The sequence below is a fragment of the Euphorbia lathyris genome, chromosome 10 (genome assembly GCF_963576675.1).
Source record: "Euphorbia lathyris chromosome 10, ddEupLath1.1, whole genome shotgun sequence".
Lineage (NCBI taxonomy): Eukaryota > Viridiplantae > Streptophyta > Magnoliopsida > Malpighiales > Euphorbiaceae > Euphorbia > Euphorbia lathyris.
The window spans coordinates 9,396,893-9,414,456 of record NC_088919.1 but is presented as its reverse complement, the minus strand read 5'-3'; the positions used below and the strand labels follow the sequence as shown (position 1 = coordinate 9,414,456).

General features: G+C 36.8%; 2 protein-coding genes across 8 annotated transcripts; one reads left to right on the top strand and one right to left on the bottom strand.

Moving 5' to 3' along the window:
• The first annotated feature begins 402 nt into the window (after positions 1 to 402).
• On the top strand, positions 403 to 8,158 carry LOC136209626 (uncharacterized). 7 transcript variants are annotated; one of them, XR_010677608.1, is made up of 10 exons: positions 403 to 634; positions 1,157 to 2,996; positions 3,101 to 3,295; positions 4,488 to 5,140; positions 5,307 to 5,520; positions 6,015 to 6,150; positions 6,254 to 6,396; positions 6,524 to 6,647; positions 7,148 to 7,807; positions 7,935 to 8,158. XR_010677608.1 is itself a non-coding variant. In XM_066001148.1 (10 exons), exons 1-10 carry the CDS (start codon positions 546 to 548, stop codon positions 7,937 to 7,939), a joined length of 3,732 nt encoding a protein of 1,243 aa, XP_065857220.1. In that variant the 5' UTR covers positions 403 to 545; the 3' UTR covers positions 7,940 to 8,158. The 7 variants fall into 7 exon arrangements, 6 of the variants coding, with proteins under 6 accessions (XP_065857220.1, XP_065857225.1, XP_065857226.1 ...); XM_066001148.1 differs by having other exon boundaries at positions 7,148 to 7,480; XM_066001153.1 differs by lacking the exon at positions 7,935 to 8,158 and having other exon boundaries at positions 4,488 to 4,895; positions 5,034 to 5,140; positions 7,148 to 7,775.
• Positions 8,159 to 12,028: 3,870 nt separating this feature from the next.
• On the bottom strand, positions 12,029 to 15,878 carry LOC136209952 (cytochrome b5 domain-containing protein RLF). Its single transcript, XM_066001587.1, has 6 exons — positions 15,720 to 15,878; positions 14,974 to 15,091; positions 14,412 to 14,808; positions 13,568 to 13,702; positions 12,889 to 12,939; positions 12,029 to 12,525 (listed from the first exon to the last, which is right to left on the bottom strand). The coding sequence occupies exons 2-6, from the start codon at positions 15,004 to 15,006 to the stop codon at positions 12,449 to 12,451; spliced, it is 693 nt and encodes a 230-aa protein (XP_065857659.1). The 5' UTR covers positions 15,007 to 15,091; positions 15,720 to 15,878; the 3' UTR covers positions 12,029 to 12,448.
• Between the last annotated feature and the right edge of the window lie 1,686 nt (positions 15,879 to 17,564).

Below are 17,564 nucleotides of genomic sequence, written 5' to 3'. Positions count from 1 at the left end.
TATTTATATGAAAAAAAACTAAATTTTGTTTTTTTTTCAAAAAAATAACCGACATGTGATAACGAGATAGCACATACATGGATGTCATGTATCATTTCGATTAGAGATATAAGTTGTCTCATGTTCACGTGTCACCTATGTCATCATTCTGATGCTTTTTAATCACTGAAATTGCGAGAGTGGCCTAATTGAGACAAAACTCAAAGTTAAGTGATTTTATTGAGATAAATTGAAGTTTGGTGACCATTTTGAGACAGCTATGTAAATTCAGTGACCAATGGTGCATTTAACCCGTAAAATTGGTGTTATTTGAAAATGCTAAAATTTTATGGGATCATTTGTATTTTTTTAAAAACAATTGAGGTAAATTTGAACTTGGGCTAAATTGATAGTTGAAATGAAGGAATGGCCATTTCTGGTTCAGCGGCCACAAGAAAACTTACTCTTTCGGCATCAAAAGACGGAATGCTCGATTGTCCACAGCTCTTTCCGATCTCTAGGCTTTGATTGGATGGAAGGTTTTGAAGGGTAATTAAAGGGAGGGTATGGAAGGATTAGTGGAATGTCCACATCTCTTTGGATCAAATTCCCAATTTGATTCTTATTTTCATCGAACTGCTAACCAGAAGGCCCGGTGAGTAGATATTGATGATTCTTTTTCACTTTCTATTGCTACTTTTGTTCGCGGATCATTATTTGATAAATTCACTTTTCTTAATACATCAGTTGAACTTTAATTAACTTAAAAACTAGTCCTATTAGATTATCTCATTATCATTAATAAATGGAGTTTTTTGAATTCATCTTAACAATTAATCTTAGGTAATAAATTGGATATTGGAGTTTAATTATCTTTGCTTGTATTGATAATTGTCATTCGATCACTAGATATCCCAAAGTTTGGGATGATTCCTGCTGCGGTCTTCTTCACTATGTCTCTGACATGATTTATTTTCTTTCGACTTTTTTGTTCTAGATTTAGCCTCTAAATTAAGGTTTTCTAGAAGCTTAATCGTACTGGGTATTGATTATTAGAAGTTGAAGCTGAAAACTAGGTAAAGTTTTTAACTGTAGTTTTGATTGATTGATTGATTGATTGGAAGTTCATTTTTAATACGTAGTTACTTAGTTTAAAAGTATGATTTATGACAGCCAGTTTTGCTAGCCATCCAAATTTGCGTCAAATGGCAACACACTTTACGGATGAACAAATTGCTTCTGCTGCCAATGAATTGAAAAGCAAGTTAAAGATAATTTGGTTAAGACTGAAGTCAAAATCAAATGATTTGGCAGATTGCATACCTCTACATAGGTACAAGTCTAAACGTATACCACCAGAAGCAGAGTTATGTCTGTTGATCTGTAGCATCTTTCCTGATGATTATAGAATACCAGTAGAAGATTTGGTCATATATGGGATGGGCTTAGAGTTGTTTGAAGATGTGCATGATATGTTTGCAGCAAGATGTAGAGTCCATGACATCATTTCGATGATTAATGATAAAAAGTATCTCCGTAAAGAAATTGGTGGAAAAATTAGGCTTGCTCACGAGAAAGATCAACTCTGCCATCCGTATGTAAAAATGCTAGATAGTGGACGTGATTTAGCAAAGTTGATTGCCTCAAGGTATCCATTGGTATTTCACCGAGAGATTATAATAGAAAAGTGGCCAGAGTCAAATTGGTACGAAGATTGCTATGGACTTTCACTTGTGCTTAAAAAAGTCCGTGAGCACCATGTTAATTTGGAGTGTCCAAAGCTTAGTCTGCTACAACTTCAATATAGAGAAGATTCACAAAGCATTCCAGTTGACTTCTTTGAAGGGATGAAAATGCTTCGTGTTCTATCATTGGACATACCATCTTTACCAAAATCACTTAATGTGCTCAGGAATCTTAGAACGTTGCGTCTTAAAGTACCTAAGTTTGAAGATATGTCTTGCATCGGAGGTCTGATAAATTTGGAATTTCTTTCAATTTTTGTCTTAAGCTTCACAGATATTCCTAGGGAGATGGGACAATTAGAGAATTTGAGGTTGCTTGACTTGAGCAAAATGAACATTGCATACATTCCAGCAGGTGTACTATCAAGATTGTTGAAACTTGAAGAGTTGTATCTGCCATTAAGCTTCAAAAGGTGGGGACGCAAGCCAAAAAAATATGATGATTATGATGAATGGGAATCAGGGGAAGAGGATAATTCTGATGATGAAGAGAGAGTCAATGCAAGTCTTAATGAGATAGTATCTCTTTCATTAAATGCATTACAAATTACTGTACCAAAAGCTTCAAATTTGCCTAAAAAGTCGTCCATATTCAAAAACATTCGAGAGTTTAAAATTCTTGTACCAAATAATTTTAAATATCAACCATTTGGCCAAAATTCAAGGAATCAGTTGCAACTCACAGGTGAAGCATGCGACATCAAAGAAAGTGGTATCTGTGATCTGATGAGCCGTACTGAAGACTTGAATTTGACAAGAGTGAGAAATTTGAAGAATGTTATCTACCAGCTAGAACAGAATGACTTTTCGCAATTAAAGAAGATGATTATTTCTGAATGTGATGAACTGGAATACGTAGTTGATACAACAAAAAAGAAAATCATGTCCGGAGGTGATTATTTGTTCAGGAAGTTGGAGTGTCTTCATTTATCAATGTTATGTAATTTGAGAGAAATATGTCATGAAAGATGGACAAATTTTCGATGGCTTCGGAATTTGATTCACATAAGCATAAGGTTTTGTCATAAATTGAAATACGTATTTCCATTATCAATTGTTAGAGGATCGATACTGAAAAGCATAGAGATACTTGATTGTAACGAAATAGAGGGAATTTTCTATGAAGATGAGGACGGCATCCCCCTTACAAAGTGCTCTATTGAAGAACTAGATTTGCATTCACTTCCAAGGCTTATTAGTTTACTGGTGCACAAGGATAATACGATTAATGAGGTTCACGATGACATCAAAGAATCCTTGACAGCTAATAAGGTAAAAACACAAGATTTTTTGTAGTCGTTACTTGTTTTATAGGATTGTTAGCTTTGTCTACAAAAATAAAATATGAAACATTAACATTATTTTCTCATCGATAGGTTGGATTAAGTTATGCGGAGGGATCAGTTAGTACATGTGATGGATATTCCAAGCCCTCTCCAACAAATAAAGGCAAGTCAATATTGAATGAGAGTTGCAATGATGATAAGGAACTCATTTGTGCACCATCTACCTCAACAAGCAGAGCAAAACGACAAAAAAGTGATACCCAACAACTTAATTTCCACAAACAGGTATACCCAACAACTTGTCCCCTATGCTATATTTTATTAATTATTGGAGAGCATGGTTGAGGGCGAGCCTTGGCGCAACGGTAAAACGTTGTTGTCGTGTGACCAGAGGTCACGGGTTCGAGTCTTAGGAGCGGCCTCTTGCCAATTAAATTGGCAAGGGAAGGCTTGCCCCCAATACACCCTTGTGGTGGGACCCCTCCCCGGACCCTCGCTCAGCGGGGACGCGTAATGCGACCGGGCCGCCCTTTTTTTTTATTGGAGAGCATGGTTGTCAAATTGAGATTCGACTCTTGAATCAAAATCCTCATTTTGTGAATCATGACTCGTGAATCGAATCGAATAGTAAGATTCGGTTCAAATCCTTAATATTATAAATAAAATAAAATATTTACCATGTTGAACTTAAAATATTATTAAATATTAGTCTAGAAATTAGGAGAGTGTGGAAAGTTTGAGTTTCAGAAACTTGTTTTCTCATGATTACAAACCATGAAATCATGAATAACTATATTTGGTTTTGAAATTTTGAAGAAAGTTATGTTAAGTGCTCCACAATGGAAAGAAAAGAAGAGAGTTTGATGCAGGACGATGGAATGAAATTAATCTGTTGATTTATTCTACAAAAAGAGTCGTTTATGTAATTGTAATTTGGAAAGTCACAACAACTCACAAGTTTTACTAATTGTAATTGGTTTTTTTTATTCCTTTAGTTTAATCCTTATTGGTTGTTTTTGCACAAAAGTCATTGCTGCCTTGAATTAAACTATTCCAAAATCATGAGAACTCTTAGTTGCTGCCAGTTTTTTTTTTCTCTTAATTAATGAATTGGTGGAATCGGATGACTCGGCTGATTCACCACCTAGTCGTCCGATTCACATCTGATTCCTGATGATTTTCTATTATGCCTATAGAGTCGGCTCACTTGACTCGAATCATGCGATTCGAACGATTCTAACAACAGTGTTGGAGAGTAAAATTAAATATAACTTGGGAATTAAAATATCTTATATTAATTGAAATCACTTAATGATAAGAGTGAATATAGTCTTTCATATAAATTTAAAAGGCTATGCAAATACTATTATATGATTTAAGGTGATTTAATAACCAAAAGATTTAATAAGGTCTCATTGTGCGTGTGTGTGTTTCAGTTTATTACTAATTTTCATTTTATTCTTCTATTATTTGGAAGGTTTCAGTTATAAAGAGCAAGGATATAATTGACCATATGATGATGTACACTACATTTCCATCCAACTTGGCGGGAAAACGGTTGCAGAATTTGAAAAGAATCAAAATAGCTTTTTGTGATGCAGTAAAAGTTGTATTTTGGTTTGAAGAAAACTACGCCGGTTCTAAAGCCTTTAATTCTTTGAAAGAGTTACAGCTGTATGGGCTGCGAAACTTAGTTCATATATGGTTTCACATTCCACCAAAAGTTACCTCCTTTCAGAACTTGCAACTTCTTGTTTTATCAGAATGTTCCAATTTATATGTTTTCTCGTCTCGAGTGGCCAAGCTTTTGGTTCAACTACAAAAGATATATATTAGTCGTTGTGAGAAGTTGGAAGAAATTGTTGTCGAAGATGATGATAATGAGGTAAAAGGAAAAATTGTATTCCCCCAACTAAAGCTTATAGAACTTCAACATATACCCAACCTTATGATTTTCTTCAGTGGGATTGATGATATTGAGTTACCTTTATTGGCATCTTTGAAACTTAATCAATGCAATAAGATGAAAGCTTTTTATGGATCGTTGAGGACGCCGATGCTGGAGAGAATAGAAATAAATGGAAGCTTATATTCATTCATGGGAGGAGGTCTTAATGCAACTATGAGGCGGTACCATTTCTTTTCTTATGCTTTTGATTGCATTTGCTTTCTTTTCAAAAATCATATTAGATATGACTCAAAATAGATAATTTTATTAGTGACATCAGTGTAGTTTCCTTTTTTTCTAAGTTTATTATATTCTAAATTTATGATGCATTATTGCTTCTTCTGCTAGTTGGGAGGGTTGTGTGCATTTTCATCGTTTCTCCTTTGCTGATCTGAAGATTGCTACAAAGAATTTTAGACGTAGTTTGTTGGGTGAAGGAGGTTTTAGTACACTTTATACAGGATGGATAGACGAAGAGACTTTTGCACCCTCCGAAACCAGCACTGGAATGCCAGTTGCCATCAAGAGATGGAGCTTAGAAAGTCAATTCATGGATGGGATGGTATACATTCTTATTGAGATTATATTTACTTCTATTCTTCATGTTTGGAAGAAAAAGATTAAGAGAATGGATTTGTCCTGTATTTAAAAATAGGAATGAATTACACCCACGGTACCCTAGTTCACACTTTGGTATCTAGATTTCATTTGTCCCAAAAATGTACCTCAATTAAAGATTACTGGACAATTTAGTACATTTTAGCGAGTTTGATGGGTAAATTACACCAATGGTACCTGAGGTTTACTCTTATTCACACTTTGGTACTTGAATTTCATTTTGTCCCGAAAACATACATCAAGTAAGGATAGACTGTACAATTAAGTACCTTTGAAATGCGAATTTATTCCAAAGAAGGGGTTAGAGTTCATGATTGAACAAATTGACAATATCCAGGTCCTAAATTGCATATTTAGTCATCTAAATTTATGTTGTATGATGTCTATGATCCTTCGCAGTTATGCTAACTATACTAAGTTTTTAATTTGATAATGCAGTCGGAGTTGAACATTCTTGAAGGGCTATTGCATCCAAACTTGGTTAGATGTATTGGACATTGTTTGGAGGATACAGGCTTATTTATTGTGTATGAATTTATGGAGAGGGGAAGCTTGGACAGTCATCTTTTCGAAAGTAAGAATTAATAAGAAAAGAGCAAGAGTGGAAAAAAATTGAGAATATATAAAGGCTTGGATTTGCTTAGTAACTTTGGTTATTGGATTGGTTTTATGTTCAGGAAATTCTGAGATTGAGCCATTGTCTTGGGATATGCGGATCAAGATAGCCAGTGGAGCAGCTAGAGGTCTTGATTTTCTTCATACTTCCCAAAAGATTGTTATTCACAGAGATATAAAGCCTTCAAATATACTGCTTGATGATGTAAGTTCTCGTTCTGAAGCTAAAAGAAAAGAAAAGCAATTGGAGAAAAGTTCCAGAAATCTTACTGTGGATAATACTTTTATTGTTCTGTATACCCATTATTAATTTTCTTTTCTGTTGTTTACAGAATTACAATGCAAAAATATCAGGTTTCGGGTTGGCAATATTGGGGCCTTCAGATGGAGACTCACATGTGACAACCACATTTAACGGAACTTTTGGTTATGCTGATCCCGAATATATTGTAACAGGTAATACTATATATATGTAGTAAAGGGTGAATGATTGAATATGCTTGTCAACAACATTAATTTGTGTCATTTTGTAATTAAGGTCTAACTATTTTGGAATTCTTACTTATATACTTAACGATTTTATTTCTTTTAGGGTTTCATACCTATATATATTTAAAGTTTCTGCTTCTGTTGGGGCTGCCAAAGTGGGATGTAAATCAACGAAAAAAAGTATTTTTCAAATTTGCTGATTTGAATTCAGTGTGATAGCTCTGGTTGCCAAATTGATTTTACTGAAACTTGAATAAAAACAAGTACATGGGTTTTTATTGCCACAAATTAGAATTTGTGGAAGTCTGGAACTAAGTGACAAATTCGTGAAATGCCAGGTGTAATTAACTTTTTCCGTAACATGACAAGAAACAAGAATAGGAAATTTAAAATGCTGTTGTAGTTTAGAATATATATGTAAAGGCATATGAATCAACTGACATATTGTTTCTTTCCATCATAATCAGGTCATTGTTATATAAAGAGCGATGTATATAGCTTCGGTGTGGTGCTGCTTGAATTGATGACAGGCTTAAGGGCAGTAGAGGAGGAGCAAAACCTGGTTGATTGGTCAAAGCCATTTCTCTCACAGAAGACAAAGTTGAGAAGTATTATAGACGCAAGGATGGAAGGCCAATACTCATCAAAAGCAATGTTACTAGCAGCACAACTTTCCTTGAAATGTTTAGAATCTAAGGCTACAAGCCGTCCATCTATGAAAGAAGTTGTGGATATACTAGAACAAATAGAAGAATTGGGGAAAACAAGCTGGACGCTAGGCCGAGAATCGGATACAGAAGGTAATTAATTAAGTCTACGTTTTATCTGACAAATTCAATGCTCAGGAAGAATCATTATTGACATTGGGTTTTTATTACATTGAGGGTATTTTTCAGTTATTTGTTTGTGGTTACTACACATGTTAGGTTATAGTTGGGACTTGGGTTATGTTGCTTAAAGCCCTAAAATATGGGGCAAATGCACTCAGGGTTGCTAAAGTTTAGATTTGTGCGCCAATAGTCACTAAAGTTAGTTTTGTATCAATAAAGTTACTAATGTTCAGCTCCGTCTGTCAATAAAGTCAATATGGTCGGATCCGGTGAAATTCCTACTGTGAAGCTGAAGTGGTGAGTCAATCAGAAGTCACACTTGCCCATGACACATTAATTTTTGCTTATAATTTGTCATGTGGCTGTCACGTGCAAGACAAAATTACAATAACCTCTCTCTTTATTCCTCAATATCTATATGCAGTGTGAAAATTCCTTACAAGTACCAGTCTCTAAGGAGGGACAGCAATGGTGGTACCGTTGTCAACTCATGAACAACCTTCAATTTCATGGCTCTGTCACATGAACTTTAGTGATCACCAGACGTGCTGATTAGTATCTTGTTTTCTTTTAAGTTCTTATTTCCCTTTTTCCTAAAGCAATACAAATAGTATGGTCTGTCCATCGTGCTATTAGGGTTAATATATATATATGTCGTTGTATTTATTCTTGTTGTCACATCATGCTATTAGGGTCAATACTTATATACTTACTCATCTAATACAATGGAAGGACAAGTAGAAGTAATTGCAGCAAGTAGATGCATTCAAAGAGAAAGAGAAGCATGTGGGTTTCGGAGGAATAACCGATCTTACTCAAATTTTGCTCTTTTAATCAAAGAGAAAGAGAAGCTTGTGGGTTTCGTTTTTAATATATTTTGCATTTTCCTTAATTAGTAATATCAATTAATACAACAACAACAACAAAGCCTTAGTCCCGAAATGATTCGGGGTCGGCTAACATGAACCATCATATATAACCGTGAAATTAAGTCGTGTCAGCGACACAGATTCGCTCCCTCCACTCCTTCCTATCCACTACCATATTTTCCTCAATTCCCAGTAAACTCATATCACTCTCGATCACCCTCCTCCAAGTTTGCTTAGGTCTTCCCCTACCCTTCACCACTACATCCATTTGCCACTCTTCGATTCTCCTAACTGGCGCATCAAGCGCTCTACGTCTCACATGGCCAAACCACGTTAGTTGGTTTTCTCTCATTTTATTCTCAATAGATGTGACCCCTACTTTTGTCCTAATTATTTCATTACTCACCCGATCCTTTCTCGTATGACCACACATCCATCTCAACATACGCATCTCCGCCACCGACATCTTATGGATGTGGCAGTGTTTCACTGCCCAACACTCCGCACCATATAACAATGCTGGTCTAATTGCCGTCCGGTAGAATTTTCCCTTCAATCTATTAGACATGCCGGGGTCACAAAGGAAACCCGTAGCACTCTTCCACTTCGACCAACCAGCTTTAATCCTATGAGCAACATCTCCATCTACTTCTCCATCCGTTTGGATAATAGATCCTAAATACCAGAAGCAATCCGAGACCTGAACAACTCTCCCATCTAGGGTGATTGTCCCTGCCTCCCTACTCCTATGGCCGCTAAACTTACACTCCAAATATTCTGTCTTACTTCGGCTCAACTTAAAGCCTCTAGATTCTAGAGTTTGTCTCCATAGTTCCAACTTCCTCTCTACTCCTTCTTTCGTCTCATCAACCAACACAATATCATCTGCAAACAGCATGCACCATGGTATACCATCTTGGAGTGAACTTGTTAGTTCATCCATAACGATGGCAAAAAGAAATGGGCTTAGTGCGGAACCTTGATGCACTCCAATCGTAATAGAGAACTCTTCAGTCTTCCCAACACTAGTACGTACACTCGTGCATGCTCCCTCATACATGTCCTTTATGATGTCAATATATTTCCGCGAAATGCCTTTCCTTATCAAGACCCACCAAAGTACTTCCCTTGGTACCTTATCATATGCTTTCTCAAGGTCAATGAAAACCATATGCAAGTCTTTCTTCTTATTTCGATAGTGCTCCATTAATTGTCTCATTAGGTGGATGACTTCCATAGTTGATCTTCCCAGCATAAAGCCAAACTGGTTTTCCGAGATCTTCACCGTCCTCCTTAGCCTTTGTTCGATCACTCGCTCCCAAAGTTTCATAGTGTGACTCATTAATTTGATTCCCCGATAGTTGGCACAATCTTGGACATCACCTTTGTTCTTATACAAAGCGATTAAGATACTTTTCCTCTATTCTGATGGCATCTTATTGTTTCTCCAAATTTTGTTGAAGAACGTCGTCAACCATTCGATTCCTCTTTCTCCCAAACATCTCCAAATCTCAATAGGGATGCCATCCGGTCCTACTGCTTTCTTCAACTTCATCTTACTTAATGCCATTTTGACTTCACTCTTTTGAATTCTCCGCAGGCATTCATGATTTATCATATCGTGATGGATACTTATATCTCCAACATCTTGTCTGCGATCTCCATTAAATAAGTCATCAAAATAGGACCTCCATCGTTCCTTGATATCCTTATCTCCAACTAGGACTTTCTGGTCCACATCCTTCACACATTTAACTTTTCCGAGATCTCGCGTCTTCTTATCTCTCATCCGAGCAATTCTATATATGTCTCTTTCCCCTTCTTTCGTATCCAATCTTGTATACAGATCCCGATTCACCTTTGCTCTAGCATCTCGTATGACCTTCTTTACTTTCCTTTTAGCCTCTTTGTATTTTTCGTAGTTCTCGTCACTCCTACATTTCCCCAATATTTTATAGGATTCTCGCTTACTCTTTACTGCTTGTCGTACTTCTTCTGTCCACCAAGATGTGTCCTTACCCGGTGGCATGCGACCTTTAGATTCCCCTAGAACTTCCTTCGCTATTTCCCTTATACTATGCTCCATCTTAGTCCATATCGAATCTATATCTAAATCCATATTACAAGTCAAAATATCTTTTTTGGCCATCTCATCCACAAATTTTTGTTGATTCTCCCCTTGCAGTTTCCACCACTTAATCCTAGTCTCCACTTGTGGTGTTCGTTTTCTCATACATCTCCTACTTCGAAAATCAAGCATCACTACTCTATGTTGGGTTGTCGTACTCTCACCTGAGATCACCTTACAATCAATATAACTCGTTCTCCAAGCACTCCTTACTAAGAAGAAGTCAATTTGGCTCGCATTACCGCCACTCCGATAAGTCACTAAGTGAGATGTTCTCTTCATAAACCATGTGTTCATGATACTTAAGTCATAGGCTGATGCGAATTCCAAAATATCATTTCCTGCTTCATTCTTATCTCCAAAACCATACCCTCCATGAACACTCTCAAACCCATCTCGCCTAGAACCCACGTGTCCATTGAGATCACCCCCCAGTACCATTTTTTCATTCCTAGGAACCTGTTGCACCATTTCCTCTAGGTCCTCCCAAAAAGCTTGTCTGATAGAGACATCTAATCCTATTTGTGGCGCATATGCACTAATGACATTCACAACCTCATCTCCTATCACTAGCTTAACACTCATAATTCTATCGCTCTTCCTAGACACCGCTACTACATCATCAATATACTCCCTATCAATAAGAATACCTACTCCATTTCTACCTTATCCTTTCCTGAGTACCAAAGCTTATAACCCCAAGAAGCTATCTCTCTAGTCTTGGCTCCAACCCACTTGGTTTCTTGTAGGCACATTATATTTATTCTCCTCCTCTTCATAACATCTACAATTTTAGCTAATCTTCCTGTCAAAGAACCTATGTTCCATGTCCCAAAGCGTAACCTACTACCCTTACCCCTACCCCTACCATTACCGTGAACTAGCTTATTTACCCGCAACCCTTGCATATTTGACACCACCCCCGGGTCCTGAGGTGGCGCGCCGCTTCGGGACGACGACCTAGCAACCCTTGCACATTTATCACTACACCCGGGTCTAGGAAGTGCAGCGCGTCGCTAAGTAGGGAACGCCCCAACGGTATTTATAGTATGGTTCATGCCATAAGATGTGGCTAAGTTTTACGCTGGCCACCACAAACCTACCGCAACCCTTCTCCTTTGTCTGGGCTTGGGACCGGCTGTAAAGGCCACCAAATGACCCTCACAGACAGAGTTAGTAATATCAATTAATATTTGAACAAAAATGTGATAGTCCGATTTTAATTTCTTTAATCCAATTAAATAAAATAATCAAATTATAAATATCTATTCAATTAATAATAAATATTAATTCGTTTTTATTCCTTTACTCTGAAAATAGTTTTGATCGAATCTTGTAGGAGTTATAATATTTAGGACTAAAAAGTGAAGAAATAAATAGACTTGGGCCAGAATCGGCAATTAAGCTGTGGGCTTTTATTTGCTTAGAGGGCCCATTTTCATATATCTGAAAAACTCAAATTTCTGCAATAAAAATGTGATTGCTGTTAATATATGCAATTTATACATCCTAATAGAAATGGAATCAAAACAAATCAAATCTTTTATTTGATGATCTAACAAAAAGTGCAAAATTTAAAATGAAATTTAGAAATTCGTAGAAAGCATTCTACTTCACTCCAGACCTTACTCCGAGATCATGCGAATCAAAGTTCTGCATACTCCGAGGCTGAATCATGTGAATCCTAATTCTAGTTGTACAATTTATTATTATCAATTCATACATCTCCACTTGATCCGACCTTTGAAGAGGAACTTGCTGTAGCTTTGTTAAAGGTAAATACATCAAGACATTATAATAACCCATACATTACTGTGTCATTAACCCTCAGGGGAATGGGAATGGTAATAAAAATAAAACAAAAAAGTTGTCCCTTGTATTATAGGGAAATAATGCAGGCCAGTCAGTTTCGTATGAAAAAATGTGGACAAACAACTGTCTTCAATGACCGTCATCTAAAATACCCACTAGACACTTCTCCAGTAAAAAATCTTCATTCACCCACGCATGATATTTGTCTGAATATCAAGTTAAGGATTGCATTGAAATTTTCTAAAACCAAAATCTGAAAGCATTCCAAGAAGGTACCACTGATCATCAACTGTTAGACTTGTGGTCGACTGCCGATAAAACAAAAGATGTCTACTTCTTTAGCCTAGAATATAAACTATCACTTAGAAAATGAAAATCATGAGCATATAATATATGCATAACTGTGTATTTCAACCTATACAATTTAGTTCTGCATTCTAATTGAAACATGAAAAGAAAAGCTTTATCATATGCATGTGCTCTCGGGATAAATAGTATAGTAAACTAAAGAAGCATCTTCAATTATGACATCCAAGTAATCTATGAAAAATGAATCCAAAAAAGGATACTGAAAAGAGATGTACAATCTTTTGCGACAGCCTTCATCAACATATCAACACCTGGAAGAAATTTATGAGGAACAAGTCCATCATATGAGACAAATCTAAAGCAATTGGCCTCAGCTCTTGAATTAAGTACAACTAAAAAAATACATTTTTTAGTACTCCCTCCATTCCTTTTTATAATTAATTCTAGCAATTGAATTTTTTTTCAAAATATAAGTCTTTCTAGCTTTTCAAGAACTTTAAGTATAGTTTTCTGGTCCAAGTATTAAATTTTTTTTTTCTTGGTCCATGTGTTTTTCAAAATTACAAGATTTGTTCACCAACCATTACATGAGAGAGAATTTTTTTTAGTTAATCAATGTAAATTCATTAATTTCACTTTATATTAATTGCATTTCTTAATTTGTGTGAAACAACCTAGAATGACTTATATTTTGGAATGGAGGGAGTATTATTTCCAGCGTATAATGAGCAGTTATTTGCATGCATTACTAAGCAACTTAATACAGACTAGACAGGCATACAGATCCACATGGATGACACAAAATTATTATAAAGCTGAATCAATTACATCTGCAATTAATTAACAAATATAAATCTTCCTTCAAAAAAAAAAAAAAACAAATATAAATCTTGCTTTGCCAGATATATGAAAATGTTCAGCATAAAATAGTTTTCGTACCTCCAGGGTGAAACCTCATGTATGGAGACAAATTATATACACGACCCTTTAAAACAGTCCACATGGAACCTTCGACATTGTGTTGTTTGACTTCATTCATAGATATACGCCTCATATTAGACTGTCCCTTCAATCCTGGAACACGGAATTTTTGAAGAAAAATAGAACAGCAGCAATTGTCAAATGGAAGATGATGTGAATTATCTCAAAGGTTATATATCTATATGTTCACATTGTCAAGAATTCAAACGGAATAAGCCAAAGATCTTATAGACAAGCTCAAGTAGATAAAAGTTACAAAAATTACAGAGTATATATTGTAACTTTTGAAAAACCAAAAAACATTGATGTCTATAATTGAACATATATAAAAAAAAAAAAAATTAATCTAGAGATCTATATCCACTCACACATAAAGATCTATGTCTTTAAGGCAGGTTGTAGAGGATTCTTGGGTACAACCAGTTTTGTCCTCTCATCCTATGTATATTCTAAGGTTTAAGCTGAAATGGCTGAAATTGGTGCTCAAAACCTGGAACCGAGAAGTCTTCGGTCATTTGACGACTTAATATTGGCCTGTGTTGTCACGCTTCAAGCCCAAGTGAGCTTTCGCGTGTGGGGGTGTGCCAGATATTAATATGGCGTGGACCTTGAACTATCAGCTTGAGCTGTTGGTTAAAACGGTTCCATGACATACTATATACAGAGAGAGACATCTCACAAAAGTTTGCAAATTACATGAGAATTGGAACATTACATCAGTATTAGGCATTCAACACAAACAAAGTAGGAAGCCAATAAAAATAACAAGGGGGTAAGTTTTATCTGGAACAATGAGAAGTACCTGCAAGATCTGGATGAGTTCGTGTAAGCTTAAGCCAGTCCATTTGACTATAACCTTTCTCAAAAGGAACCTTGGCACGAGATGCAGGCTTTTTAGCCGGAGACTTTTGCTCTTGTAAATTTGGTAATTTGGTTCCAACATCTAAAGATGCCACTTTTGCAGATAAATCATTAGGTTTTTTGAGGGTTGCTGCATCAATAACATTAAAAGACAAAGAACCAACAGTTTCTTCCTTCTTTGAAGTAGCATTATTTGATATTCCATCTTTCCAATTCCAAAGCATGCTGCTACTTTCTCCACTATCTGTACCATTCAGAAACTCATCTTCTATGTTTACACCAATATCTGTAGCACGGTTCTTAGGTCCAAGGTCGTCTTGAGAAATCGATGCACCGACCTGATGATAATGTAAGATAAAGCCTCAATAAAAAAAAAGGATATAACAACATCCAGAAAACAGCTATAATTGACACAATTTTAGTGACAATTTGCAGTTGATCAAATCAAATTTAGACAAGCAGATTAAGAGGCTGATTCCATCGTATTTAAATATTCAACTTGCCTGGCAAAATGTGAAATCATCGTCATTCTCCATTCCAAAGTCCAATTCAAATTAGATTACGCACTATCCCACGCAAGTGAAACAAGAAATAGCTACTCTTCCTAAATCGTTTCACCGGCTGCAATCAAAACACCATTTTTATATGGGTCAAAAATGAATCTGTGAGACAAAGGCAACCAAAACAACATTAAACCCCTAAAATATGAGCCAAGAGCCCCTAAAACCGCTAGAAACCATAAACCATGAGCCACAGCACCCCAAAAAATGAGGCTGACATCTTTTGATAAAATTAAGACAACTTGAGCAATTGAGGATGATGTATCTGTATCTTAAGAAATTTGAGAAGCTTTCACAAATCTAACAAGTTTGAGCAGTCAACACAGACAGTGGCAGAACCAGGACCCTGATGACCCGGGGCTCAAACATATCAGCAATTCATAATCCCAATTCATAATCCCAATTTCAATCCCAAATCATAATCCCAAATTCAATCCCAATTCATAAGCCCCAATTCATAATCCCAATTTCAATCACAATTCAATCCAAATTCATAAGCCCCAATTCATAATCCCAATTCATAAGCCCCAATTCATAATCCCAATTTCAACCCCAATTCAATCAAAATTCATAATCTCAATTCTTTCTAAACATATAAGCAAGCAGCAAAAGAAAAATCACCAAAATTTATGTACTCAATCTAGAGAGAGGTGGTGACAATCAAGCAGCAAAAGAAAAAGAAAAATCACCTTGCGTTTTGCGTTAAGCAAGCAAGCAGCGACTGACCGGTGACCGACGACAACGACCGGTGACCGACAACAACGACCGGTGGCTGCTCCTCTCCTCTTGTGCGATTCCCTTGCGCCGGCGGTGTGTGATTCCTCTGCGCGTGATGCTGTTCGACAATGAATTAGCGATCAGTTATAGAGTATTGCTAAATACCGCCCCTAATTTCCGGTTCACCGCACTGTTTTGACCATTTTACCCTTGTCATTTTTTCCCCCTAAAACCTTCAAAACTCTCTCTAGTTTTCTCTCCCGAGCACAAATCCCGGATTTGAAAAAAATGGATCAAAACATTCCCGAAGACCATGAGTTCGAACACGAGGTAATATTACGAGAATTAAAAACGTTATTTAGCTTTTTTTTTTTATTCGGTTTTTGCCTGGGCGGGTGGCGATTACCACCCGTTCCTTAGGCCGAACGGATGAACTACCCGTTCGGCCTAAGGAACGGGTGGTACGCGCCACCCGCTCCACCCATGGAACGGGTGGTACGCGCCACCCGTTCCACCTTTGGAACGGGCAGTACGCGCTGCCCGTTTCCACCTATGGTGAAACGGGTAGCCTGCCCGTTCAGGCCAAAATGGGCAGAAATTGCCCCGAATTAATTTTGAACGGGAGAAATAGCCCCGAAGTATTTTTTTTGTAATTTTAATGTCAACTTTTCATATATTCAGGTACCGATAGAAGATTGGAACCCCGATAACATTGATTATAGTTCGCGTTTCATAACGGATACCGTTTTCCCCTCCAGTCAGGATGCTATTGATTGGGCAAAAAAGATAGCTATTCAGAATGGGTTTGAGCTTGTAATATCTTCGCACAAAAATGGGGGAAAACAGAAGTTGTTGCGCTGTTCACGGGGTGAACGATATAGAGGTGTTGTGAAAAATGATGAAGATCCTGCAATTAGGAAAAGTAAAACTAAAGCGTGCCGCTGTAAATTTCAGATTAAAGCCTATCAACATGCAGACCTTTCGGGATGGGGGATAAAGGCTAAGGCTGGGTTAACTGGAATGCATAACCATACAATGCGTATGTATCCAGAGGGAAGTCGGCAAATGAGCGGACTCAGTATCGCATCTAAACAAATTGTGCGTGATATGTCTTCAGCTCAAGCAAAGCCTTGTGCTATTTTAGCAGCAGTTAAAGAAAAACACCCAGAGGACAACTCAGTAATTAAACACATATATAATTACAGGGACAAAATGAGGAGGGACGCGTTTGAAGGTAGAGACCTGGTGCTAGTTTATGCCGTTTATGTCGTTCTAATGTATTCTTAAATTTGCAATAATAACAAAACGTACCACAAAAAAAACCAAATTCTGTCATAATAGTACTAAAATATCAATCCACCAAATTCACTCAAAATAGTACTAAAATACTTCAAAATACAGTCATAACTCACTTGGCCAAATGCCAAGCACCCATAATCTGCTCTAACGACTGCCTATATACAATCGCAGCATCCTCGTCCAGCTGACTCATGTGATCCAACACAGTTTCACCCCAGCCAGATAATCGACTAACCCACTGTAAAAAGTAAGGAACAAAAAACAAGGTTAATATCACTTCACATTTCAGTAAATATCATTTCACATTACTAGACCAGTAAAGAAAAACCAAAAATAACTTACAATCTCACTGTTCGAGCGAGTATAAACAGTCGGTCCGGGTGCAACAATATCCGGAAGTAGACGAGGGTGTGAGTGACGGGTGTACCAATGCATGTACTGATCCTCACAATCTGATGGAGTATGTGCTGGAGTGAATACAGACAGTATAAGGACGGACGACTGGGGAAAAGAGTCCC